At 58.8% G+C, this 27,842-nt stretch overlaps 1 protein-coding gene across 11 annotated transcripts; it reads left to right on the top strand.

The window, feature by feature from the left end:
• On the top strand, positions 1 to 27,767 carry TRIM9 (tripartite motif containing 9). Of its 11 annotated transcripts, none has more exons than XM_038180069.2 (13): positions 4 to 976; positions 11,584 to 11,679; positions 12,118 to 12,240; positions 15,340 to 15,450; positions 15,752 to 15,905; positions 17,134 to 17,279; positions 18,437 to 18,575; positions 20,606 to 20,794; positions 21,958 to 21,999; positions 22,626 to 22,649; positions 23,337 to 23,640; positions 24,396 to 24,558; positions 26,061 to 26,273. In XM_038180069.2, exons 1-13 carry the CDS (start codon positions 152 to 154, stop codon positions 26,121 to 26,123), a joined length of 2,379 nt encoding a protein of 792 aa, XP_038035997.1. In that variant the 5' UTR covers positions 4 to 151; the 3' UTR covers positions 26,124 to 26,273. The 11 variants fall into 11 exon arrangements, with proteins under 11 accessions (XP_071894173.1, XP_038035997.1, XP_038035996.1 ...); XM_038180068.2 differs by having other exon boundaries at positions 17,122 to 17,279; positions 23,340 to 23,640; XM_038180067.2 differs by having other exon boundaries at positions 17,122 to 17,279.
• Positions 27,768 to 27,842: the final 75 nt, after the last annotated feature.

Genomic DNA, 27,842 nt, shown 5'->3' with positions numbered 1-27,842 from the left:
GGAGGGGGCGGGGCCAAGCGGGCCGCGCGGCGGGCGGGCGGCGGGCGGCCGTCAGTCGGCGCTGAGGCGCGGTGCGGTGCGGGTCGCTCCGCTCCCCGTTAAACTCCCCCCCCATCCTCCGGGCAGCGCCGCTGCTCTGCCCCGCTGCCTGATGGAAGAGATGGAAGAGGAGCTGAAATGCCCGGTGTGCGGCTCCTTCTACCGCGAGCCCATCATCCTGCCCTGCTCGCACAACCTCTGCCAGGCGTGCGCCCGCAACATCCTGGTGCAGACCCCGGAGGCCGAGTCCCCTCAGAGCCGCCGCGCCTCAGGCTCGGCCGCCTCCGACTACGACTACCTGGACCTGGACAAGATGAGCCTCTACAGCGAGGCCGACAGCGGCTACGGCTCCTACGGCGGCTTCGCCAGCGCGCCCACCACCCCCTGCCAGAAATCCCCCAACGGCGTCCGCGTCTTCCCCCCGGCCGCCCCGCTGCCACCGCCGCCACCCTCAGCTTTGGCTCCTCCGCCACCTCCCCGCAGCGCCTGCCTGACGTGCCCGCAGTGCCACCGTAGTTTGGGCTTGGACGAGCGCGGCCTGCGAGGTTTCCCCCGGAACAGGTTGCTGGAAGCCGTCATCGACCGCTACCAGCAAGGCCGGGCGGCCGCCCTGCGCTGCCAGCTGTGCGAGAAGGCGCCCAAGGAGGCGGCGGTGATGTGCGAGCAGTGCGACGTCTTCTACTGCGAGCCCTGCCGCCTGCGCTGCCACCCACCACGGGGCCCGCTGGCCAAGCATCGCCTGGTGCCGCCGGCTCAAGGCCGGGTGAGCCGGCGCCTCAGCCCCCGAAAGATCTCCACCTGCACCGACCACGAGCTGGAGAACCACAGCATGTACTGCGTGCAGTGCAAGAGCCCCGTCTGCTACCAGTGCTTGGAGGAAGGCAAGCACTCCAGCCACGAGGTCAAGGCGCTGGGCGCCATGTGGAAGCTGCACAAGGTGAGCCCCGGGGGCTGCCACGCCGCCAGGATGAGCCCTGCGTGGGGTGCCCTTTGTGTAATGGGGTTGTGGGCACCCCACGTTGGGGGCAGCATCCCTCCATGCGTGGTTGGGGTCGCCGTGTCCCCGTGCCATCCATCTTGTGAGCATCACCCGCCCGTCCTGGCACCCTCAGCCCTCTACTTTTGGTGGCTTTGTGCAGAGGAGGGCAGGAGAGGCTCCCCAAAGGTAACGGGAGAGGCTCCCCAAACCTGCTGATGGGAAGGATGCTGCTGGCAGGAGGGAGGCGTGAAGCCTCGGTGGCTGAGGAAGGGCTGCCCGCCTCCTCCCGCACCCTGAGTCATCGGGAAGAGGAGGAGGAGGAGGTGGAAGAGGAGGAGGAAGGCCGGCAGCAGGGAGAGGTGCCTGTCCCTGCATGCTGATCAGCGCAGCTCGCTCCCACACGCATCCTCGCTGGGGGGAGAGGGTCCTGGGGATGCAGCCAGCGTGGGCTCAGCGCCACCCAGCTCATGCTGCAGCCTCCCTCCTCGCTCACAGCATGACCCTCAGCTCAGCAACCTGGAGAAATGAGCAGAGGGGACGGGGACGTGGGTGGACAGGGCACGAGGGGATGCGTTATGCTCCCTGCATGAGCTGCAGGAGATGGGTGCTGGCAGAAAGGAGTCAGGGAGAGGTGGAAACGTGCATGACCCTGCTGAAAGGGGATGGAGAATCCGTCTACGGGGCTGTCTGTGCGTTGTGCTTCGCCTTGTGGCTCCCTGGGGGGTGCAAACGGCTGTGCTGGGGCCGTGGGTGCTTGGCACCGTGCTGCGAGAGAGGAAAAAGGGTGTGATTTGTGCCTCTTGCTGCTCCTGGTCCTGCTTTCCTTCTCCCCCTGCACGGTGGCTGTCTGATGCCAGGAGCATCTTTCCTGCTCGGAAACCCAGCCCGTGCTCGCCGCATTCAAACCCCGGCGCCAGCTCTCCTGCGGGAGCAGGCAGCTCTCCAGCCACGGCTGGATGGGCTGGGGCCGTGCCGCCACGCAGCGGGGCAGGACACGGCCCCGGAGCTCAGCGGTGCTGTTAAAACAAGAAAATCTTGTGGGTGCCAGGCCTTTTCATCAGGATTTGGCTGCGGCGCTGTGCTCCTGCTCTGCCTCGGGTGCAGCAAGGTGTGAGGAGCACCCGTGGGTGTCTGGTGGTGCTCGAGGCGTAGTCCCTGTGCTCTGCAGGGTGGTGTGTTTGTAGGTGAGTGGTTAGGTTTTGTTTTTGGGGAGAAGGGCTTTATCAGGGTGGTGTTTCGGTGATGTGGGCAGCAGGCACAGACCTGCCGTGCAGATCTTGGAAATGAGAGAGTGGAGCTGAGCCCGCGTTTCTGCAGTCTGTGTGTGTCCTCGGGATGTGACAGGCAGGGATTTGTGGCCATTAGGCACTGTTTTTTTTTAAGGGAGGGAAAGAAATTGGGTTAAATACGACAATATTGTAGAATTAAAGGGATGGCCCCACTGCCAGAGCTCAGGGGTGCTCCGAGGGGCTGCGTAACCAAATCGAGGCCTTTGGACGGGTCAGGCTTTGTGGAGCTGGTTTAAACCAAGCCACCAGGACCACCAAACCCCACGGACCTGGCTTAGGAACCAAAACCTTCAGACAGGAGCTGGTGAGCATCCTGCAACACCATCTCCCTGCCCTCCTGGGGGGTGGCGAGACGTGCCTGGAAGGTGATAGTCCCTCTTTGCCTGGTCCTTTCGGTGAGGTGAGTGCTTGTAAGGAGCTCCTACAGCTCGTAGGAAGAGACAGAAGAGTCCTGTGAGAGAGAGATAAGAGGGAAATTGGGTTTTCACCCGAAATGTCCTCGTTGTGTACGTGGGTTGCAGCTGCCGGCCTGCGCCCTGACGAGATGTGGTGCTGCTTGTCATGTCAAAGGCAGGAACACAAGATGGAGCTGGATCCTGCATTCGCTGCACATTCCAGGCCCTCTCGCTGACAGTGCTGTTTATAAATACATCTTTATTTATTTTTTCAGACAAACTGAGGGGTTGCGGTGGTGGGTTTCCATCACAGAGGCTCGTGGGGCTCAGCCTCAGTTCTTCACCAGCACCTTCCCCGTTGCTTTGCCTTAAACCAGGGCTGTTTTCTGCTTGGGCTGGGGTCACACTGCCCGTGCCTGTGTGTTCCTGCCCCGGGGGCAGCCGAGGAACATTTTTTGGGGGCTGATTTCTTGGTGCTGCTGCTCCTGGGCCCTGCAGCCTGTGGGAAACCCCCGGGAGCTGCTGCCGCACAGAGGCCTGTTTGCCTTGGCAAAACAAAATATTTGCTATTAAAACAGCAGCAGGGAGGGTCCTTAATCTCCTCCTGCTGCATTTTCCCAAGCCTGGCTGCGAGGGTCTCCCAAATCCCAGCACCCTTTCCCTGCCAGCAGTGCGGGGTGCCTCCTGCCTTCCCCAGGGCTGCGTTGTCCTGGGGGTGCCAGGGAGGTGGAGGTGCTTTGAGGCAAAAAAAAAAGCCAAGGAATGGCTGAGATCAGTGGATTTACACCAGCTCCATGTGTCCTGCAGGCGATGCTGCCTTTTTGTATCAGGATTTATTCAGAAAGCAGCTTTCTGCCCTTCCCTCTGCGCTTGCCTCGGTTAACAGAGCGAGGAGCATCCAAGAATACCCCATTAATCACAGGTAACGAGGGACAGCAAGTTTTACAGGGTGTTCTTGGACTACTGCAGCATCCCCTTGATGCCAGGAGGCATCCACTGAGGTCTGTGCAAATAAAAATGGGCCCGGGGCTGGCTTGGAGGGGGTGTAAATCCCTGCAGCTCCAGTGGGAAGCCCTAAAATGCAGGGACTTGAGCAGGCAACACTGTGCTGCGCCATCCAAAATTCCCTTTTCCATTCTTTCCATGTGGAGATGTGTTCGGTTTTTAATTCTGGCCACTTCACGAATGAAGAATTGGTGATTTTGGTCAGGAGCACGCCAGGTGAGACGAGTGAAAATCCAGCAGTGAAAAAATCAGCCCGTGGACCAATTCTCGTCTTTTTTCTCCCGGAAATGTCAACAGGTGGCAGTGTGTCAGCCAGGGAGCCTCCTGACACTGCATCCGCAGCTGGAAAAGCAGGAGAACGAGCGAGCAGTGAGAGCAACCGCGGCTCCTGGGGTTAAATAAATGATCCGAGGGTGAGAAAAAGGCATTGCTGTTTGTTTGCCGGCGTTGCGAGCCGTGCCAGCAGCCAGCACGAGAGCTGACAGCCATGCAGGGTGTTTCGTGGCCTGAGACACGTTCTCCAGAGGGTTATGCTGCTGCTCTCTGCTTTTTGCTTTCTGCTGTCCCAAATAAAGCGCCCCAAAGTTCAGGTTTGTGCAGTGAAAGCCTTGGTGTCTCTCGTTAGAACCTGCTCTGTGTGAGCACAACCCCGTCGTGCGTCTTCACAGCGATGCTGTGTTTTTTTTTTTAACAACTCGTATTTGGTATAGGAATAAAAAACGTTTATTAGAGGATCTGAGGAGGCTTGTAGTGTGCTTTCTACATTGCCAGCACGTAGCACTTGGAGGTATTTTCATTTTTATCCCTAAAGGCTTGAAGGAATGCCCCGCATTGCCTGGTGGCATGATAAACCTGCTTACTCTGTTAAAGCAGACCACTTTCGACTTGCTCCTGGTCTCCCTGGCTGTATCAAGGGCTAATTAACAAACAACAGGCGGATTATTGCATCTCCTGCCCTGTTCCCTGCTCCGTTTGTCCTGGGGGAGGCTCTCCGTGTGGCTGGCCACGCGTTGTGCCCTCGCTGTCTGGATTGTTAATTTAGCTTATAAGTAAGCCAGCTCGCTCCGTGCCCCTTCAGATCGTCCTGCTGGGATGAAAATCTGTTCAGAGGAAGCCAAATTAAGGCAGCGGTGTTGATCCCTGGTGATCCTAGCTCAGATCATACACGAGAAGGGTGGCAGAGGGTGGCACAGTGCAAGTCTGCTCCCCCTGGAGAGGGTAAGAGGCTCCCAAGGATGGTTCCAGCTGTACCAAAAACACCACGGGTTGGCACACCACTGCTCCGGGACCTCTGGTGTGGGGTGGCGTACAGAACAAGGATCCCACCAACGAGTCTGCAACATTTTGCAGTGGCAGGGGGCTGGTGCACAGGGCGATGTTTTCAGGCTGTGCTCGGACACCCCGAGCCTGCAGCTGAGCCCTGGGCAGGGCAGGATGCGGGCGCTGTGTTCCCAAGGGCTGCCACAACCCCGCACGTGCTGGGCAGAGGAAGAGCAGCCAGGCAGGAGGAGAAGGGCTCCTTTGTGCTGCTCGGAGGCAGTTTTGGCCTCGTGCTCCCTGCAGCAAGCCCCGGGGTCCTTTCCCACCGGTTTCCAGCGAGCCAGCTCAGCTGGGAGAGGCCGGGACAGATCCGAGCTCCATCTCTGCACGTGTGAAGCCCAGGGGTCACAGCGGGGCCACCCGGGAGCTAATTAAGAGTCAGGGCTAATGAGCTCAGGCAGAGCACCGGGCTAATCCCAGCAGGCTGGCTCCGTTCAGCCGCATCTGCGGGGTGGATGCCGCAGCTCAGACACCTGCAGGAGTCTCTGCACCCTCTCCTGCACCCCACGAGCCTACCTGATGGAAAATGATGTTGGTAACAGCATCGTTAGCACTTCCACACCACGTGGAGCCCCTCTGCTTCTCGTACAGGTGCTGCTCCATCACACCGTGCCCTGAGCAGGGGCTCCTCGCTGTGCACGAAGCAGCAGGAGGAGCAAAACGCACCCCAGATTCCCCTCTGCTGCTGCTCGTCCACATAGCCCAGCAGCGGGGAGAACAAAGAGCATTTTAACAAGCTGCTCCCGGCCCTGCCAGCACGCCGTGTGTTTGCTCCCCGCACCCAGCAGCTCCTCTCCCATTCTCTTTAAAGTTTGTTTTCGTCACGGCGGAGCTGGGAACCGGAGGAGAGCTCCCGAGACGCCCGGTGCCGTCCCTGCGAGCCGGCCAGCGTGGCGCTGCGTTTGAAGCTGAGCTTATAAATATTAGCAAAGCACCTCCTTCCCCAGGAGTTTCAAACCCTCCAAGGGTTTGTAGGAAGAGGCTTCTTTTCCCCTTCAACTTCACAGGGACTTCAGAAGAACCCTTCAGCCAAGTGAGAAGTGGGCTCTGCAGATTGAGTGAGCTTTGCCTGCCAAACACATGGCCCAGGGGCTCCACAGACCCTTTTAAATACGTATTTGTTGTAAAAGAGGTACGAAATGGATCACTTCCGAACGTGTTTGCACGTTTATGGTGTAAAAGAGTTTAATTTTGTTGAAAGTGAAGTGCTGCAAAGCCTCGTGTGCCCTTTGGGATGCTGCCTGCTGATCCCGCTGCAGCTCCTGACTTAGAAGTTGAGCTGACCGCTTGGTGTGCCCCCTGTGAACCCCCTCTCATGCCCTCCTTCCCCACTCATATTTAAATCAGGAGAGTTTCTGCAGTTTTTCCTCTACCTCGACAGCCATCACATTCAAAATACATCCCCACTGGTTTGTCTCGGACAGACACCAAGGTTTTTACTGCTCCATTCTTTAAGCTCTTGGGAGCACTTCTTCCTTTCCTTTTTTTAAAAAAACAACAAACTATCACTGGAGCAAACGTGAATTATTCCTCCTCCCATCCCTCGGTGCTCCCTGGGTTCCCCACTTCTTCCAAAATGCTCCTGAATGGTTCAACAAGTCCACCGAGTGCTCTCCTCATGGCACCAAGGTGAATTGCTCGGCCCCAGCAATTTGGGAAGCCTTCAGCTCCAAGCTGTGGGTCCCCTCGCCTCCTTGCTCGCTCTGGGCACGCTGACAGGTCCTTCATTACTTCCTAATTAGCCTAATTTAATTCTTATAAAAGAATAATTTTTTAAAGGCACGCATTAGCACAGCTCCTCGCAAATTACTGATTTATTCCTCTTTTGTTGTTAATGGGTCTGCAACCTCATAATCCATCCGGTTCGGTTGGCCACCCTAACGATATCCCCTTCCCCTGCCCACCTCCCTCGCAGCTTCACGCCCCCTTTGAAGGTTTTCTCACCCGTGCCAAATTCTTATTTCCACTGGAAATCTTAGCGGGGCTCCCGGGAGGCCACTTGAAAGCCGTCCCCCACGCGCAAGGGATTTGACATCCCCCTTGGATGCTTGTCAGGCATTAACACGAGCTTTAAAGCACTAGCCAAGAGGGATATTTTAACAAAAAATAATGAGTAAAGAACCCACATCCTCATAAAAATATCAGGGAAGCAAGGGGGGTTGCCGTGTCCTGTAGGACAGGGTGGCCAACGCGCCGAATGCAGGAGGAGGAAGCACCCCGAGGGGCTCGCAGCCTGCTTCCTCGGGTGGCATTTGGGGAAGGATTGGTAAAAATCATGGTTGGTGCAGCTAATCGGGTTGGGATTTAACTCCACAGTCATCAGGCTTAAAGACTTAATGCAATAATGGGATGGCAGAGCCGTGCGGGGAGGGGATAATTGGGGTGGAGGCGCACGGGGCGTGAATTTGAGGCTGTGGCGGGCACGGGGCTGTGTGGGGACACGCGGCAGGGTGTCTGGGGGACGTGGTGCTTGCAGGGACGCTCCTGCACTAACTGCAAACCCCCAAAAAATGGGTGTGTGATGCCCTGGCAGCTTGGACTGCGGGGTGGTGTCCTTGTGTGCACCCACAGCGCCTTCATTTTACACGTGGAGCAGGTCCTTGGGACCATAACCTTTGCAGACGTGTTTTTCCACGCAGTGCGGAGGAAAACAGGGTTTATCCGGTGGGATTTACCCTGCTGTTGGCAGGAATTCCTTTAATTTATTTGCGTAAGGAGACGAAGCAGCAGTTGGTGCTGTTCCCACCTCGCCGGACCCAGCGCTGCCCCGACCAGGAGCGTTTCGGAGCTCCTCCACCTTCTCCAGCAGCCCTCGTTTGTCCTCTGGAAGTCAGAGCAGCTCACAACACCCCCCCAAGGGAGCAAGGTCGGTCCCCCGGTGCCACCAGCAGCTCCATCCCACCCCACACCCATCCTCCAGCCCTTCCTGGGAGGCTTTTTGGGAACCAAGAGAAAAACGCCGCGAGGAGCAGAGAGCTGGGCAGGGATCGGCTGCTGCAGGGGCGAGCTGAGGAGCAGGCTCCTCAGGAAACACAGCCTCTGGCTTTATTAACTGCCTGCCCTCTAATTAAGGTTGTGCACTGGGTTTATTGCTCCTCACAACAATAATAATGTTATTTCAGTGATTGCCTGGGCTGTGCTTGATGAGACGCTTCCTCTTGACCTGCAGAGCCCTCCCCCAGGGGCTGAGCCCTGCTTTTTGGATCCTAGGCTTCAGTGTTACTACTCAATATTTCCTGTGTGCTGCCTGCCCCAAAAAATGTGCCCCAGAAGGGTGGATAACTGACAATAAACCATATTTTTTTCCCTCCTGGATGCTCACGGAGGGCTGGTTTTGCACCAGGAGGGCTCCGAGGGGAAGCAGCGCCCAGCAGCAGCTCTGAGCAAGGCGCACGGCGCTTTCTGGAGCACCACGAAGCCAATTCCTGCACTTTCCCTTCAGCAGAATTGTGTTTTTTTTGTTTGTTTGTTTGTTTGTTGTTTTTTCCTAGCAGTGTGTCTGCAGCTTGTCCTGCCCTTTATCACCCTTAGGAGAAGGAAATCTCAACAAGGCCCCAATCTGCCCGTTCCCCATGCAGCCAGCTGGCATGAGGGGGGTGCCAGCTATACTCTTAGACCCTTCCTTGACTGATTTCAGCCCTTTTGCCACAAAATCAGCTGTGAGCACCTCCACGAGCTGAGGACAGGTCCTGGAGCTGCTGTGCCTGGAAGGGAAGAAGCCCGGAGAAATCCCCGACCAGCCGCGGGTTGTCCTCAGCCTCTCGCCAGCCTCATCCATCTCCGGGAGCGCACCGACGCCGACGGGCAGCAAATGAGCCCTGCGCTCCCAGGGATGCTTGGAAAAGCCACCAGCAGCACGGCAGCAGCTATAAATCATTGATAAATCAGCGATAAATCAGCAATAAATCAGCGATAAATCATCAGCGAGCTCCCAGCCATCAGCAGGACTGTGCTCCTCCAGCCGGCACGAAGGGGAGCCTCGTCTCCCCTGCCACCCGCCCCTCTCTGCAGCCCCCCCCGGGCCTTATTTTCATTATTAATATCATAACATTAATAATATTTTATTTTTTACATCTTATATTTTTTCATTATCAACATATAATGATTTATATTGCGCGTTGCCTTGGTTTCAGTCAGGATATATTCAGTTAGGATAGATTCTAATCGATTTTTTACGTTATAAATGATCTTTATATATCCTAATTGATAATATCAATATTTTTTATTGTGTCCTGGCAGTCCTGCAAGCTGGGAAGAATTGGCTTGGACTGAGCAGGTGGCTTCCCAAACACCAGAAAAATCCTTTTTGGAGGGGAACCTGGGGCTCACCCTGCTGGTACAGACAGGCTGACGGATGTCTCAGCATCCCTCACCCTACATTTTTTGGAAAAGGCAGAGCTCCGCGTGCGCTCCCCGGAGCAGGGAACCCCTGGGGCTACTTCCAAAGGCTCGCAGCAAGGTCCCGGTGCTCGGGAAGAATATCTCCTTGTCTTCTTTTCCAGGCTGCAGCCTTTCAGTCGCTTCTGCCTGCTGAGGAAGGACACTGCTCCAGTGTGTGCCCGAACAAAGCCAGCGGCCGGGGCCATCTGTGCGCACAATTCCTGCTCTGCTGGTTGTTTTTTTTTTACCAACACTATCAAAAACTCGGTGGTTTTAACCAATTCTCACCAGGTGGCCAGCAGCAGCCTGAGTCCACGCAGTCTGGGTCGTGCTCTTTGTGGGCGTTGGGAGCCCTCAGCCTTTTTTTTGCCCTCCCACTTTCTTTTAATGAAAAAGCCATAATGAAAAAGCGGCTAAAAGGTAAAAAAAAAAGCTAAAAGCTACAGAAAAGGCAGCTAAAAAGCAGCCGAGGAGCTCTCAGTGAAGCTGAGCAGCCTCTTCCATGGTCTCAAGCAGAAAGACTGAGTGCCTGGTCCCCCCCTAGCAGGACCCTGCAGGGTTTTGGGTTCATTCCAGCGGCTGTAGCGGCATCTCCGCCTCTTCCCGAGATGCGGGGGGCCCTGTGCAAGCCCTGGAATTAATTCCTGTGTCAACTGCCCCGGAGATAATCAGCTTAGCACATCCCCAGACCCTGCCTCGCACGTGCGGAGCAGCATCTGCTCGGCAGCAGGAGCAGCCCCCGCGGGATCTGTGAGCATTTCGCCTTCTGTGGGGTGCAGCAGGGAGAAAACCCCGATTTTGGGGGGCACCAGGCCGGCTTTCAGGCCGGCTTTTCCTCTCCACACCCCCGACTTGCAGACAGAATAACAGAATTACAGCAGGAGTGGTTTTTTCTGTGTCCCACGGCTGTGAATCAGGAGCTGCCTGGCAGGATGAGGCTGCGAGGCTGCGAGCTCGCCCCGCTGGGGAGCCGTGCGCCCGGGGGGCATTTTGGGGATGCAGCAAGAGCTCTTCCAGGAGACCTGTGCCTCCTCGAAACACAGCTCAGCCCCTTGTGGACAGGGCTGAGCTCTGTTTTGAGGTCATTTCGCTCCGGTGACCTACCCGTGGGCAGCGCAGAGCTCTCATTAAATTTTAAGGGCGCATTTAAAGCGTTGGCCCATTAGGAAAGCCTCAAAGAGTTATGCTGAGATAAAGATCCTTTTTTTTTTCCCAAAACGTATGTTGATTTTAAAAAACAGCTTTCGGAAGGCTTTATGGAAGGAAAAAGGAAAGAAAAACCACCGTGCTGCAGTTTTAATGAGGAGCTTGTAAACCTCGCAGGCTCCCGCTGCTTCCCTGCATCAGCTGCCCTGCGGGGCTCAGCCCCCAGCAAAGCTCCGTGCCGGGCTGCTCCCTGATCCTGCCAGGGCTGGAGCTGTGCACGGGAGGAGATGGGAGCTCAGGCCAGGAGCCAAAGTGTTTTTTTGGGGGATTTTGGGGAGGTTTTGTCGGGGAGGGGACAGGATCTCGCAGGGGACAGCTCGGGGCGAGGAGCCCGGCAGGCTGCTGAGCTGACTGAGCAATCCCATTTTTATTAGAGATGCATTCACTGATTATCTCCGCGTCCTAATGACCGGGGCACGATAAATCACCAAGGAAATGCCGAAATCACCGGGGTTTTATTAACATCTCCGGGGGAGGCAGCGCCGCAAGGTCGTTTTCTGCTCTCTGCTCTCTCTGACAGCCAGGCAGCCAGCCCACCTCCTCCCCCTGCCCCTCGTACATCCCCAGGAGCACGGCGTGGCCACGGAGGGTTAGGTTTTGGAGACGTGGGGCCATTTCCACCCTAAAACCCGCGTGCTGTTTGCAGCCCCCCAAAAGGCGAGATGTCTCCGAGAGGTAACTTACCACAGGGGATTTGCCTAGCTCCTGGAATACGGTAGCCAGGGAGGCACACCGGGTCTGCGCATCCCAAATCCAGGGCAGCTGAGCTGGTGGCTAACCCTCTTTTTTCCCTTTCCATCCCCAGGGCAGCAGGGGCAGGAGGACGCCTCTGTGGGGCTGCTGAAGGCTGCACGCCCCTGGGCACAGGGACCGCGCTCCGTGCCCAGCCCCAATGCGCACACGTCGGCTCCTCCGGCACGAGGACGAGGTCAGGACATGGAAATAACCCTGCTCTTTCTTCCCCCTGCAGAGCCAGCTCTCCCAGGCCCTCAACGGGCTGTCGGACAGAGCCAAGGAGGCGAAAGAATTCCTGGTCCAGCTCCGCAACATGGTGCAGCAGATCCAGGTAGCGCGTCTCCCAGGGGAGGAGCAGCCTTTCTGGGGATCCTCTGCCCCATCTCCCCGCTTGGTTTGTAGGGAATCCTCTCCCAAAGGGGTCCGCAATCAGCACCTGCCTCTTTTCATAGCATCCCCGTGCAGTTTTCCCAAAAACTGCTCCTCCCAAAGCCACCCAGCTGGCGTTATGGCTGTGCCCCCCGCAGTGACCCCGTACCCAGACCCGAGGCCGTGGTGGGATGAACCAAACCCGTTCCTCACTTGCCCCTACTCCATTTGCCACGAGGCAGGTTTGGGAGCACCCCATACTCAAACACTACAGATTGGGGTGTTGCAGAGCCATGGCTGTGCGTATAAAACCAGCCCTTGTGGTGCCATAAATGAATCCTGCTCCCCACCCAGTGCGGAGAGGCGCCCCGGGCTGTGACGCTTTGCTCTGAACCCCCAGGAGAACAGCGTGGAGTTCGAGGCCTGCCTGGTGGCCCAGTGCGATGCCCTCATCGATGCCCTCAACAGGAGGAAAGCCCAGCTGCTGTCCCGGGTCAACAAGGAGCACGAGCACAAGCTGAAGGTGAGCCCTGCCCGCCAGCTTGGGCGGGCGGAGAGCTTCCTGCAGCGCTGCCGGCACCACCACGGCGCTGGTTTTGGGGTGAAACACTGCTTTCGGCACAAGCTGCCATCCCGGGGCACTCGGGGTCACGAGGTGGCAGTTGTGTCACCGGGCAGGAGCAGGAATCTCTCCATTTTCTGTTCTGCCCAAGGAGACCTCGTGGTGCTTTCGCCCAGAGGTGAATTCTTGGCACGGGGAGGGGAGCCGAGATGATCCTGCTGAAACCCTGTGGATCCCTTATAGGTCCAGCTGGACCTACGGGGTGACAGCAGCTTTGTGGGGCCGAGCCCTGCCTCGGTGCTCCTTCTCTGGCACCGAAGCACAGCCCAAGCAGGCAGTGCCACGCCAACAGCCCATCCTGTAGGTACAGGACCGGCTCTCTTTCCCTTTTCCCCTTTGGGGCAGTTAATTACCCTCTCACACAGCCAGGCAGTGGCTTCAGCAGTCAGGCTGAGGCTCACAGCCTCTGCACACCCTTTCCTTCTGGTTTGGGGACAGGAACAGAGGGAATCTTGCCTGCTTTCAAGGCAAGAGTGGCCATCACGGCACAGGGACAAGGGGCACAAAGGGACAGGGCCTGCCAGCTGGCACCGGGCCACCGGCGCCTGGCACCACCGAGCCCAAGCTCCCGGCCCCGTGGAGCACCCGGAGCCGGGGTCAGCTGGGCTTTAGGGCTGACCTACTTCAGCTTGACACACATCTCGTGCGGCAGGCACCCACCCAGGGCTGCCCGTGGGCCGGCACTAATTGCTGCAGAGGGAGGAAATGAAGTGGGGAGGGACAACGTGCTGCCATTCCCAAACCCCTCTGCCATTCCCAAACCCCTCTGCCTTTCCCAAACCTCCCCCCAGGTCTGGATTCAAACAAAGAGCCAGCCTTTAACAAACAGCATCCAAAGGAGCAGCGTGGCCAGGTTTTAAATCCCTTGTCTGTTCTGCTCTGGTTTCCAAAGGACTTCCCCAAGCTCCCCAAGGGAAGCCACCCTACAGCGTGGGCTGGATCAAGCAGGGGCCATACAAGGTCCCTGCAGGGTTGTCCCAGGACGAAATTCCAAGGGTTCTGTCAAAGCCACTGAGCTCCTGGACAGAGCACTGCACACGTCTGTGTCTCCAGAGCTGAACCACTGGTCCGTGACCCTTCCTTCTTATGGGATTACGTTCCCCAGCAGGGCTCATCCCGCGCACCGGAGCCAGGGTTCATGCGAGGCCGGGTGCCTTGAAACCCAGCCAAGCGCTGAGAGAGGAGGAAGGTGAGGAAGACGTTTAGGTAGGGACGAGCACAGGTGTTACTGCCTTCCAGGAGCTGTGTTCGAATGTAAATTACAGCTCAGATCGTCTTGCAGGAAAAGAAAAGCTCTTGAAATAAACGTCCTATTTTAAGGCAGCAGCGAGGTGCTGGGAGCGCGCAGCGAACGCCCCTTTTGTAGGCTGTAATTAGGAACCAGCTGCTGCCTGCTGCCTCCTTTGACATGCAAAGGGAAAAAAAATATAAAAACGACCAGAAATGGGATCAAATCCCCTCGTGGGCTGATATCCCCGAGCTCACTGCCCTGCCAGCCTTTTCCCAGAAGATGCCACCACTCGGCTACCCCTGGGTTCCTGCAAACGGCCAACTTCCCTGCACAGCCCAGGGCAGGCTGGTTTTCCTGGCAATTTGGTGGATACCCCAATCCTTTTGGGTTCTCCCGAAGCTGCCCAGCCTCTGCCTTTATCCCCGTGCACAAGTCAAAGCCCTGAGGACCTTCCGGATTTTGCTTTATCCCCACGCACAACTCAAAGGCTTTGAGTTTTCCCTAGGAAAATGGATCAAATTGATACAAGGGGCTGCTGCGAGGCTTTGCACTCCCCCTGCACCTTCTGGATCCTGCCCCAAAGGACTGGGACGGGAGGTTTGGGGGCTTGCCCACACTTCTGGAAAAAGACACAGCGGAGCCAAAGAGGGAGTGAAGGAGTCTGGCTCTCCAGGAGCGGCTGATGCCAGCAGAGCCATTCCGGTGCACTCGAGTGGTAAAAACTGGCACCGAGTGAGCTCTTCCCTCTGATGGAAGCCTTTGAAGCCAAACCCAGCGTGTGCTTCTCTCCTGCATGGGCTCTGAGCTCTCCAGCATCTCCGCACGGCTCCAGAGGACAAGATGGGAGCTCCCCCTGCTGCCTCGCCAGCCTGGCGTGCTGGTGGCCGCTTCTCCTGCTGCTCCTGCTCCTGCTGCTGCTCCTGCTGCTGCTGCTGCTGCTTTTACTGCTGCTCCTGCTGCTGCTGCTGCTCCTGCAGCCCCCTCCCCAAAGCAGCAAGGGGCATCCTTGCAAACAGCAACCCCCTAAAAACCAGGAGCCAGCCAGGAGCATCTTTCATAGCATCTCCCAGAAACGTCGTCCCAAGCTGCAGGGCTTACGGTTCTCTTCTTCCTGCTAGGTGATGAAGCGGAGGTGATTACGTTCTAATTAAGCCACGCACGCTCTGATTGATTGCCCTGCAGGAGTCCTTGCCCCCGTGGAAGCCCGGGCTGCTTTGCCGCAGGGGGCTGGGACGTGCCTCCATGCAGCTCTGCGTCCCTCCTGGCTGAGCAGGGGGGGTGCCTGCAGCCCAGGGGTTGTTTTAACACAGGATTCACAGGCTGCCGTGATGGAGACGTGGCTGTGCTTTCCCAAATTTTAACATAGTGCAGCCTTTTCCATCAGCTGCTGGTGGGAAGCTCGCCTGTACTGCCCCTAACAGCCTGCCGAGAACTTTACGCAGCTCTAAAGCTCTTGCAGGAAAGAGCTGTCCCTCTGAGCCCATCTCCAGGCTCTGCTGCAGCCTGGGGAATAAAAAAAAAAGGCAATTCTGCATGGTCCATCTCAGCTGATGCGGGGTGAGCACCTCAAACACACGAATCTCCCCCTCAGCACTGCAGCTGGGGCAGGTTCATCCCTCTCGGGAACACCAAAACCAGGCTTGCTCCTCACCCACCACCCGGTGGCTCTGCTCGGGGGCATCCCCACGAGGCTGCAGCTTTTTTTTTTTCTTTCTTTTTGGGCTCCCAGCCCTGCGGCTGGGCCATCGTGGCTCTCCTTGTTGCTGCAGGTGGTGCGGGACCAGATTTCCCACTGCACGGTGAAGCTGCGCCAGACGACGGGGCTGATGGAGTACTGCCTGGAGGTCATCAAGGAGAACGACCCCAGCGGCTTCCTGCAGGTCTGGATGGGATCAGGAGCCCTGGGGTGATATGGCAGGCAGGGGGGGGCACAGCGAGGACGGGATCCCCATTTTTCCAGCCCTAAAATTGAGGGCTGGGAGCAGCGGAACAGAAGCAGAAGCAGGATGGGGTCCGTTGGCTCTGAGCACGGAAAGGAGGGGTTGGAGGATGTGTTCGGGGCTCTCTGGAGCAGAGAAACGAGGGGAAAGAGTGAGGGGGAGAAATTGGGGAGCAGGATTAGGGCAGGGCAGGTCCCCAGCACGCAGCCCCTCGGTGCCTGAGGCCGCTCCTCGCCGCCAGATCTCGGACGCGCTCATCAGGAGGGTGCACCTCACCGAGGACCAGTGGGGAAAGGGGACGCTGACGCCCCGGATGACCACGGATTTCGACCTGAACCTCGACAACGCCCCTCTGCTGCAGTCCATCCACCAGCTGGACTTCGTGCAGATGAAAGGTAAGAGTGTGCCCGGCGCCCCTGCTCGCCCCCGGCACCGCCGAGGAGAGGTTCTGCACGGGGAGGATGGAAATCAGCCTGGCTTTCCTCACCTTCTCTTGGCCTCCACATCAACCTCGTCGTTGTTTCTCGGTGGTGAAGCGCAGAGCCACAGCTTGCCCTCCCCTACAATCCCCGTGGCTGCTTTTGGGGCTGCTTTTGGGGCTGCTTTTGGGGCTGCTTTTGGGGGCAGTGCTGTGCCGTGCGTCCTCCGTACCGCAGGAGACACCAGCAGCTAGGGGCAGGGGGTGAGACCATCAGTGGTGAGACCCTCGCCTCTCACAGGTGAAGAAAAGGCTTTTAGGAGCCACGTAAGACATTTCTTATCCATCTGTGTGGCCCTGACACCAGTGGCATCAGTTCCCTGCTCCCCAGTGTCAAGGTTACCAGGAGGGGGGTCTTTGGCCCAGCTCCACAAAGAGAAATGCGAGAAATTCCACTTTGAAGCAGGAAGGTTTGGGATTTTTTTTCAAATTTTTAGGTTTTTATTTATTTATTTTTCATTTTTTCACTGTGAAAGTGGCCGAGCACAGGAGCGGGTTGCACGGGGAGGTTCATCTTTTCCTCCCCGAGCATCCCCTGGCTTCTCCACATCGTGTCAGGGCTCCCCGTATCCTGGGATGTGCCCAGCAGCAGGAGCCGTGTGCGGGCAGAGCTGGCAGGGGACGGCAGCCCCAAGTCCCCCAGGGGTGGGTGCTGTGCTGGGGACAGCGTGGGAGGACCCCGAATCTTTTTGGGCAGCCTGAGGGCCATCGTTCCCTTGCTGAGAGGCACCCCCACGTCTCTTCTTCGCTGTATCTTGGTGGAAAACCAGCAGCATTTCATGCTGGGCTGTGGGCAAGGCCAGGCACCCCGCTGAGCATTTTTGGGAGCCTCCCTGCTTCGGGACATGAGTCGGGGCAGTGGCACACCCTGTTGTGTCGCCACGCTTCTCCAAAAACCCATCAGAAAGAAAGAAAGCAGAGAAACCCCAGGGAAATCCCAGCTTTGCCAGGCTGCAGGGTGGCGAAATTTGGAGGAGCTCACCTAGAAGAAGAGCTCTTGCTGCTTCTCACCCCCGAGGCTGCATTTCCACCCCCCCGATCAGTGCTGGCTGAGCCCCGAAACCCTAAATCCACCCTCGGTGCTCCCTCCCTGGGCGGTGCTAGCAGCCAGGGTCCCTCTAACTTGCCTTTAGTTTCCTCTCCAGTGCCGGCCCCGCCGATCCTGCAGCTGGAGGAGTGCTGCACCCACAACAACAGCGCCACGCTGTCCTGGAAGCAGCCCCCCTTGTCCACGGTGCAGGTGGAGGGCTACATCCTGGAGCTCGATGATGGCAACGGCGGCCAGTTCAGGGTAGGTGCTTCCCCAGAGCTTTTTTCCAGTCCTCTCCTGCCTTGGAGATGGGAGATTTGGCTTGCCGGGACGCCCAGCTGTGGTGCAGACGAGCCGTGGGCATTTTTTGGGGAGGTTTGAAGGTAGAAATACCTTCCCGGTGAGCAATGTGACTTGCAGATGCGGAGGATCCGTGTGAAGCTGCCTCTGCAGGTTGCTAAATATTTCGTGCTAATTGCCCCGAAAGCCTCGGGGTTTCGCCAGCTGCCAGAAAGCAGCGGTGTGTGAGGCCTGAGGGCTTTCGAATTGCTGTCATTACACAATTAAAATCAGATTTCTCTCCGATCCGACACGCTGATGGTTATCCCGGCGTGCTCGCAGCCACCGGGAGCGGGCGCAGCGAGCAGCCCCTCACCTTCTCCGCGCACATCCAGGCGAAACTGAGCTAGGCAGGAGCTGGAGCAGGGTGAGGATGGAAAAAAAAAAACAGGTGAGATCCGCAGAGGGAAGGGCACAAGAGGCCAATTTAGCAGGCCCTGGGGACATCCTGGGAGGACAGGGACGGGGTACAAGCACTGGCTGCCCCTTCTAGGAGCATCACAGCACCGTGCTGGCAGCACAGCGGGGCAGCAAAGCTTCCCCACGGGGGTGAGAGCCCCACACAGAGCCACGGAGGGCAGCAAACCTCCGGGCTTTCTTGTGGGATCCGCTCATTGCGAGGGAAAGTTTGGTGAGCCGCGCGTTTCGGTAGCCTGTGGATGTGTTTGCTCGCCCGCTCTGCTCCCACAGCCTCGCTCCTTTGGCAGCAGGAGCGGGAGGTGCTGGTGAATCAGCAGCGCTGTGCTGAACTCACCTCGGTTTTCTTTCAAGGAACGCTTTGATCCTGCCACCCAGGCGCACGCAGAGTTGCTTTCTGCGAGGAGATTTCGCTCTCCGTGCCGCCTGCATTAATCCCTCTCTCTGGCACAGCTCCTCTCTGCTTTCGGAACACAACCAGCAGCTCCTACCCCTGCAAAAACTGCTTTTAGGGCAGGATATAACTCTTATAACTCTCTTAAAACTCTCACAACTGCTTTTATGGCCAAGGAAGGAACCCTCGGGGCACTTTTCTCTCCTTTAGATGTTGCCCCAGGCAGTGGCGCAGGGCTCTGGGCGCTGACGCTGTGCTTGCTTGGCAGGAGGTGTACGTGGGGAAGGAGACCATGTGCACGGTGGACGGGCTTCACTTCAACAGCACCTACAGCGCCCGCGTCAAGGCCTTCAACAAAACCGGCGTCAGCCCCTACAGCAAGACCCTGGTGCTGCAGACGTCCGAGGGTAAGGCGCAGGGGGCACGGCCAGCGCCGCCGGGCTCAGAGATCCCCCGAGCGCTGCTGGCAAGGGGAAAAAGGAAGGGCTGTGTCAGGAGGCTCGGGAAAATCCGAGTTTCTCTCCCTTTCCGTGCCAAAAGTTGGTTTGTTTTTTTTTGGAGAGGGTCGGTGTGGGTGCAGGGGGAGATGTCCCGGGGAGAAATGGTGTCAGGGTTTGTGTTATGCCCCGGGGAAGCTCCAATGTCTTCACTGATGGTGTTTTAAAGAAAATCAAACGCTCAGCACCGCTCTCAAGGCATCGTGCGTGGCTGCACAGCGTCACCACAGCGTCCCCTCAAAGCCTGGTGGCACCCAGCAGGGAGCAGAGTCACCACGGAGCCACCCGGGTGTCCTCGCAGACCCCCAGGATGGACAGACAGGGACAGACAGCCACCCTGGCACCGTCTGCGGGGCTGATCCCCTCTCTGGCAGGCACCCAAAATAGGAACAGCCCTCTCGTAGGCCGTGGAGGAGTCTCCCTGCTGGACTCTAAGTGCATTTGTCACAGCAGGCACTTAATCCGGGGCGGAAAATTGGCTTGGTGCTGACGTGCGGGCTGGAAGGGGGGGCTCTGAGCTGCAAGAGGAGGTCAGGAGAGGGGGTGCTGCGGCCGTGGAGGAAGGGAGCAGCCCCACATCCAGGCAGGGAGCCTCTTTTGGGAGCTCTCCACGCTCGGAGGAGCCCCTTTGCCATATTTCCCAGGCTAAATGCCTGGGGGTGCATTTATCCTGGGAAATTGCCCTGGAGAGCCAAAAATTGGAGAACCCGGAGCCAGCCCTGCTGTGGGGTGGCTGGAAGCACTCCTGAAGGTCAGCAGAGCTCCCCCAGCTCTGTGCCTGGCTCCCCCGAGCCTTGCAGGAGCCAGCAGGGCTTGGGTTCCTCCTCGGCTCCGTGGCTTTTAAGCTGCCCAGCTCCAAAACGTGAAGGAGCCTGGAAGGAACGGGCTGCTCCTGGGGCTGCTTCCTAGGTGGGTGCCAGCACGCTGAGCTCTCCTGACAAAAATCGCTCCCGTTCAGCCTCGGGGGAAGGTTTGCTGCATCCAGCATCCAGGCAGGCTTCGCACTTGTCCTCGGACAAAAGAAAAAGGAAGAAAAAGGCAAAAGGGCTCTCAGGGAGATCAATGCCAGCCCTCTGCAGCTTCCAGATTTTGGGGCACGGAGCCGCCGTGCACGTCACGGCCCCTCTCAGGCTTTGATCCCCAGCAGGTTTGAGCATCATCTGGACAGGGCGAGCAGCACAAGGGGAACGCTGCCAGGAAATATAGGGACATAAGATGCTGGTTTGGGGGAGCCACGAGCCGTCTGAGGGCACCTGACCTGCAGCTCCATCTCTTTTGGGGAGGATTCGGGATCTCCACACCCCTTGGCGAGACGAGGGGAGAAATTGCAGGAGGTGACCATCAGTGGGGAGCGGGACCTGGTGGCGTGAGGGGATCCCTCTAGTGTGACATTTTGCCCTGAATCACCTAAATTCTCCTCGGAAGGCTCAGGTGTTTTTGGACAGGTACAAGGGGACACCAGGAGCCCTGCGTCCCGAGCAGCCTTTGGGCCAGGCGGGTGCTTGGTGGCGCGCAGGGCGTTAGAGCCTCGTGCCTCTGCAGCCTCCCCAGCGTCCTAGAAAGGGATACATGTAGTGTCTAGGACACAAAAAGGTAGGAAATTTATTAAAAATACATTTATTTTTAATAATTGAGCTGTGTGGGGGGGAACTTGTGAGCTCTTCTAGGTGCGTTATGGTGACGAGGCGCAGGGCTGGTTTAAAGGAAAAACCTCCTGAGCGTCGGGAGGACGAGGAACATTTTGGAAGCCAACCACACGTTTATTTTCGATGTTACCCGAGGCAAAGCTCCCCCGGAGGGTGCCGCCGGGCTGCTCAGCCCCACGGCCCCCTGCTGCACCCCCCCTGTGCCCGCACGGCCGCGGGTCCAGCGGGCGGTGGCGCGGCGCGGTCGGGCAGAGCCCGCGGCTGACCCCTGGTTTGCATTGATCTCACGTTTAGAAACGCAGCCAGAAGAGCAGACCCTCCCTTTTCCAGTGCCTTTGGAAAGATTGCAGCTTCGTAGAATGAGTCCTTTCTCCTCCACCCTTAATCTACAACCCAGCTTTCCGGGGAGATCCTACTTTGAGCTAAGATCTTCGGCCCACCAGCTGAGCTTGCATTCTTCTTTACAGTCCCTGAATTCAGCCGGTGAGCCGGGTGCCTCTGGCATTTCCTCTTGGTCTGTGCTTCTGGCCGTCTCCAAACCGTTTGTTTCGTTCTGTTCTGTTCGTTTTTCTCCCCACGACACGCGGCTGGATGGCAGGGGCTGCCCCCGAGGCGGAGGGGATTTCGGTGGTGCGGTTTTTGGGGACATGCCCGGCTGTGCCCGCAGCACCACCGGGTCCGTCCATGGGGTGCTGGAGCAGCAGAGCCACCCCCGACGTGGGTGCTGCTCGTGGCCATGCTCCGAGCACGTTCCTCCTCTCCAATCTCCTGTCGGTCAGGGGAACAGAGCCCCCCCCGGGGACATTTCCCTGGTTTCCTTCCCCTCCCCAGGCAAAGCACGGTCGGGTAGGACCCTCCACAGCCCGGCTCCTAACGAGGTGGGCGCTCCAACAGCTCCTCTGGGAGCTGCAAAGCCAGGCGTGAGCATACCCGAGGCTCCTGCCCTGCAGAGGTACCCACGCCGGCGCTGCCTCACCCTGCTGGCAGCACCCATGGGTGCTTGGCTGGGTCCCCGCACCCGGTGTCCGCGTGCCGGCGAAGGAGCAGCAGGCGCGGTGCGTCTCCGAGCTGTTTTCTAACCTCTCCTTGCACGTCCTCCGTTGTTAAAAGATCCTGGGCCCCGATTCTTCCACCCCTGCACCGATTTACACCGCTCGCTGGGCTCCAAGAGGAGGAATTCCTCTGCTGGAAGCCCCGGAGGAATGGGGGCCCCCGATCCGCTCCGTTTCCATCCCATCGCCTGCAGCATGAGCGTTGCCGACATAACCGGGGGCCCCGCGGCTTTGTTATTCCCTCTGTGCTTTTCATGTTTTTCCTCCTCACCCCGCTGTGCGCTCATGGCTTCGACTCTCGTTTCGTTTCGGGCTTTTTCTGCCTTCGTGCCCAGATGTCCCGCCGAGTTGCTGCCTCCGCAGCCACGGGCTGGGTGGCGGGGCCAAACGGGGTGGTGGCAGGGGGCTGAGGCTCAAAAACTGCCCCAGGGACCCCAGGCTGGCAGCCCCCAACCTCACAGGTCACGTCCGTGACCCCTGGCCCTGCTCTTTGGCTTTTAAGGAGCCCGGCCCCCTGCGGCTGGCCGGATCCTCGGGTGGTTCTCAGGTGTTGTGTCGTAGCTGTGATGTGTGAAATGCAGTATCTCTTTGTAGGATGCAATTTTGAGACCCAAGGAACGCCTTACTCTCAATTAGGCAAGTATATTTGTTAACAATTAACCGGCACCTCCTCCGTCTTGCTCATCCATCCTTATTTTTTTTTTTTTTCGTTCTCTTTAAGTTTAATTTGGCGAGCGAGCAGCGCTTCTTGTGCGCACCCTCCCAGATGTCCCGGTGGTAGGCAAATTGAAAGAACCATCATTGCCGTGTGCTGCCAGGGCGTTTAATTTCCTCCCCACCCTGCTTTTAAAGAGAAGCCCTGTGGTTAAAATCTGAGCCTTCTGCTCAAAGCCGTGTGCCCCCATCGGGGCGCCGATGGGCGATGTCCGACGCAGAGCGCCTTCCCCAGGAGTGGCGCTCAGCAGCCCCCAAATTCGGGCCCAATCCTTCCTCTTTTGGGGAAAAAGGTGTCCCCTGAAGGGCACAGCAGGTCCCTCACACACCGTGCCTGACAGCAGCACTGCTCCATCCTCGCTTCACCTCCCCCCTGTCACTGCGTGCACAGCCCTGAAAGCTCCGTGCGCTCGCCGGAGAGGCGGGCGAGCAGAAATCATTTCTGATTCCTTTTTAATTATTATTATTATTTTTTTTTTTTGGACTGAATGCCAACTTCACGTGCTGTTTTCTTTCCCCGCATGCCTCTCCCCGGGGGATGACCACAGTTGACATTAAAAAAATGGTGGCAGGTACGGACTCGCTCCTGTCGCGCCGCGCGAGCCCGCGTGTGCATGCGAGCCGTCCCGTGCGCACCGTTCCAATAAAGCGCTCAACCAAACCTCACCCGAGTGTCTCCTTCTTCGAGCCGTGTTTACTTCTGCAGGCGTGAGAGTGGCTTTGTGGATGTGTCAGTTTACGTCTCGCTGACCGCCGGAGGAAAAAAAAACACCGGTGAAACCGGCAGCTGGTGGCTCTGTGCAACCACCCCCCCCGTTGTCTAGTCCAGAGCGTCACCCCCGTACCTGTCCGGTGGCCGGAGAGCGAGTCCCGTGCCTTTATCCCCTTCGTGGAGGTCCTCAGGCCTTGTCCGTGGGCTTTCTCCTGTCTTACGTGTGGCCGGCTGCTGGGCAGGGCTGTTCCTGGGTGTGAATGCCGGCCGCTCGATGCGCTTTGGGTTCCCGGAGCTGTTGGAGCCGGACAGCGCCGGGGACAAGGATCCTGCGGGCTCCCGAGCTGCCAAGGGGCCAGGCAGGGGAGCAGCAGATCCAAATCTCGGCTCGGAGCCCCAACCCTAAAGCCAGGAGCCCCGCGGCCGTGCCCTGGAGCTCGGTGTCTCCCTGCATGGAGCATGCGCTGCTTCTCGTCCCGTCCTCTCCGTGCGGCTCGGCGCCGTGCCCGTCCCCCCCCCTGACCCCTCTGCCTTTCATCTCTTCCAGTAGCTTGGTTCTCCTTCGACCCTTCGTCCGCCCACGCCGACATCATCTTCTCCAACGACAACCTGACCGTCACCTGCAACAGCTACGACGACAGGGTGGTGCTGGGCAAGACGGGCTTCTCCAAAGGGCTCCACTACTGGGAGCTCTCCATCGACCGCTACGACAACCACCCCGACCCGGCTTTCGGCGTGGCTCGCGTCGACGTGCTGAAGGATGCCATGCTGGGCAAGGACGACAAGGCCTGGGCCATGTACGTGGACAACAACCGCAGCTGGTTCATGCACAACAACTCGCACACCAACAGGTAGGGGCCCCGCCGCTCCGTCCTGCCCTGGCACGAGGGGTCGGGGAGGCTATAGGGACCCGCAGGGATTGGGGTTTCGCTCCTCGTTGCCTTTTGTGGGAGCAGTGTGGCTTTGCCCAAAGCTGAGGACAGCTCCTGCTGCTCTGGTTTGTTGCTGTGGCTGTTTTTTTGCTTATTTCTGTGGCCTGGTTGCATGCTGGCTCTTTCCCCGAGCATGCACTGCACCCCTTTTGCGTAGCACACCCCATCTGCTAACTCCCAAAGCCTTGTAATTCCTGCAGCGAGAAAATCCCGTTTGCTTTCACCCCTGTGCCACAGCTATGGCACGATTTCCCCGTGGGCTGGTGGAGCTTGGGATTATAAAGCTTGTGGTCACTTGGGCAGAGCCTGGCATCCCCTTCTCGAAGGCTTGAGGGCGATTCTCTGCTGGGTCAGCGGGGTTTGAAGCAGGACCCGCACTTCTGCCCAGCAGCTTTCCCCTCCTGGTGTCCTCCTGGGGACATGGGGACAGGCGGTGGTGCAGGGGGTGATGGGCACAGGTCAGTGGCAAGGTGTGAAGCCCTTTTTTTGGGGCTGTAGGGTCAGGGGGATGCTTTGGGGGATGCCAGAGGGCAGGGGCTGAGCTCGTTCCTCTCGGGATCGCAGCCACGCAGCCCTGGGGAGGTGACCAGGAGGGGGCCACAACCCAAACCCTGCGCTGGGGGCACGAAGGACACGAAACCGTCCTGGCTGTCACCGTCTCTCTGCTCCCACAGAACCGAGGGCGGCATAACGAAAGGCGCCACGGTGGGCGTGCTGCTGGATTTGACCAGGAGGACCCTGACCTTCTCCATCAACGAGGACCAGCAAGGGCCCGTGGCCTTCGAGAACCTGGAGGGCCTCTTCTTCCCCGCCGTCAGCCTCAACAGGAACGTGCAGGTGGGTGCCGGGGCCGTGCCCCCCCGGAGCTGCTGCCTCCAGCTCCCTGCCCTGGGTTTCTCCATCAGTTTTCCAGCCCCTCCTGCTCCGTGGGGTTTGGCAGCTCCATTTCGGGATCACGCCGGCTCTTGCATCGCCCCAAGGACCCAGGCAGGAGCTCTGGGATGGAGCCGGGCGCCTTTCAAAGCCTCTTTTTCCTCTCGGGAGGTTCAAACCCCTCTTCTCTCCCTCTCTCCCAAGCTCTCTGCTCTGCTGAACGGCACCGAGCGGCAGCTCCCCGGGCCCGTGCGGTATTTCCAGCTTTCATTTCCCCTTCTCACCGATCTCTTCCCTGCTAGCAGCCGCCCCAGGGAGTCCCCCCCTCACTCAGCCTGGCCATGGCACGTCCCCCTCTCACTGCTCGCCCTTCCAGCACTCCTCCCTGCACTGCTTTTAGGACTTTCCTGTTATTTGGGAGAAAACGAGGGGTTTCATTCCCACCCCAACCCCTCTGTACCACCAAGAGACGAGCACATCGGAGAGCCCTCTGGTTTCTGGCAGCTCGGTGTGCCAGGCAGGGCTTCAAACCCCCAGAGAGCAGGGGGATCCCGTGGGATGCTGATAAAAGGCTGCTAATGAACCCAAGCCGTTCATTATCCTCCTCCTTCAAAGGCACGAGTAATTAAAATCACCCTAATCAGGCTGGAAATAATCGTGTTTTAGACAAAGTTTCTTACGGATCTGGGTCTGAAGGGGGAAGATGCTGCTGCTCGAGGAAAGAAGGAGCTGTGCTTCCCTCCCAGATGAAATTATTTGGGGAGGGAGCTGGGCGAGCCCTGCACAGCTCCTGGGCACCTGCAGGACCCGGCCCCTGGCCCACTCAGCCCCTTGCAGCTCACCAGGGATTTCCTGCAAGCGGGGAGCGTTGCTCTCAAATTTTTCTTTGGTTTTCCCCTTTTTTATGTGCTGAAGTCCGTGCCGAATTGCTCCCTGATGTCAGGACCGGGTGCCTGGCTCCCATTTGGCACCCGTCACCCTGCACCCCCCGGCACGGCGCTGCCCAGCTCCTTCCTCCAGCCACGTCCCCTCCTTTGGGGCTTTTTGGAAGCCTCCCTAAACCCTAAGCACCTTCTCTGTCCTTCAGCCCCCTCCGTGCCCTCTCCTGCCCATCCCAACCCCACCCTGCGCCCACGTCCCACCCCTGGCAGCCAGCTGGGAGCATTTGGGGCACGGTGCCTCGGGTACCAGCATCCCTAATTCGTGCTGGAGCTGCATCAGGGCCCCGGCCCCATAAATAAGAGGAGAAAAAGCAAAATGAAGCCACCACCACATCCTAGTGTCCTGCTCCCACCCCCAAACCCCACCGCAGCCGGGACCCACGGCGAGCTGGGCTCCCCACGCCATCTCAGACCACCTCCCACCGCACCGGGGGGGTCCCACCATCCCCAGAGGGGCTGTCACACCCCGGGGCCGTGTCCCCAAGCCTGGTGGGGACAGTTCTGAGGCCTGGCATCTCGTTGCAGGTGACGCTGCACACCGGGCTGCCCGTCCCCGAATTCTACGCCTCGCGCTCGGCCATGCAGTGAGGCAGCTCCCCGGGGCCGGCTGCCTCTGCTCGGGGCCAGAGGAGCCAGCCCGCTCCCTTCTGCGGCACCAGAGGCCTCTGCTCGACGGGGGAGGCGGAAGAAAAACACAAAAAAACGTGAAAAATACAAAAAAAAAAGGGCAGGAAGAAACTGGCTTTCGGCAGTCTTCGTTCGCCACCCGCCTGCGCTGTCCTGTGTGTGTGCGCTTCGCTCCTTCGCTCTTGGCTGATCCACTATAGCTAGGTAGCCCGAGGTGTTGCTCCGTGTCCGCTTTTAGGTTCGGTTTTCCTCATTTTGGTTAAGGTCCCGGGAGAGGGGGGGGAGGCAGATTTGTCTCGTTTCAGAGGGCCGAGCTGCAGGACGGGGCCGGCCGCACGGCGGGGAGAGGGACCCCCCCCGGGAAGGCTTTCGCCCCTCCGGTCCCACGGCTTTGCAGGGTCCCGTGGCTTTGCAGGGTCCCACGGCTTTGCAGGACGTTTCTTTCCCCGTGGCCTTTCTTCCAGAGCACCTCAAACACCCCTCGAGGTGGGGCCTGGATGTCCAGCGGGTCCTGGGAACTCCCATGCGCCCGCCCGCCTCGCCCCCATCTTGCTACAGCTCCCCCCGCACGCAGCGGGACCCCCCCAGGAGCAGGGGATTGGTGTGGATCATTAACACGGGGCGTTAATTAACGCCACCGGACGCGTCCCACCGCCCCCCAAAGCAAGCACCCACCCTGTGCCCCCCCTTTCTCACCCCCGGCTCCCCGCGGAGCGGCGCAGCCAGCACCCCACAGCCATACGCCGCGCAGCTCCTGGGAGAGGAGCTCTTTATTTTTTTACACTCGCCGGATAAAAAAACCTCGCCTTAACTACCCGACAGCCTCCTTCCCTTCCCCGGAGAGCCCCTCCTGCAGCGAGGAGCCGATGGGGGGCACGGGGACGGGGAAGAGAGGACGGGGAGCTGCCCGCAGCCCTGCCGCGCACTCAGGGACCCGTGCCCGCCACCCGCCGCCCGCTCCCCTCCTCTCCCAACCACCCCCGTGCCCCTCGCTGGCGATTTGGGGGGGGCAGGAGAGGAGCTGGTGGCCACCAGCCCGCTGCCAGCACGTGCCCCTCGCACCGAGGGCGACTGCATGCGCTTGTCCCCACGCTTGGCTCCCCCGTCCTTTCCGCGGTGCCGGTTTCGCTGCCCGGCGTTCGGTGGCACAGCCACAGCCCCCGGTCCCTCGCCCCCACCCCGGGGCCGCAGGAGGCCCCGTCCGTGGGTCCTTCCCCTCCGGGACGGTGCCGTTCGTTCGTTCCCTCGTGGCTCTAGGATCACACTGAGCTAATTTATTGCAGGGGTGCTAATCTCCTCCTTTCCCCTCCGACGGCGTTTTCTCAGCTGCAGGAGAGCCGTGTTGCGGGCCAACGCCGAGCAGCTTTTTGGTTAATTAATTCCCCACCAGCCCCCCCCAAAACCCTCCCCGTGGCCGGGTCACGGGGCCCATTTCTCAGCCCTTTTCCCCCCAACCAACCCATTCTTTAGGATGTTCACGGTGCTTATTAGACTCCTCGTGGTTGTAAGACGTCGCCCCCACTGTAGCGCGGTGATAGCTGCCTCCAGCTGCTGTACCCCCCAAAAAAAGTGTCATGTTTGCTGTTCTAATAAAGGACTTTTACCAGAGAAGGGCACAGCTTCCCGGAGCATCTCTGCGCCGCCGCAGCCCCCCACATCCACCTCGCCCCCCACCCCGGG

This window comes from Anas platyrhynchos, chromosome 5 (genome assembly GCF_047663525.1).
Source record: "Anas platyrhynchos isolate ZD024472 breed Pekin duck chromosome 5, IASCAAS_PekinDuck_T2T, whole genome shotgun sequence".
NCBI classification, from domain to species: Eukaryota; Metazoa; Chordata; class Aves; order Anseriformes; family Anatidae; genus Anas; species Anas platyrhynchos.
Note: the sequence above shows the minus strand (reverse complement) of the source record. Positions and strands in the feature narration are given on the sequence as shown.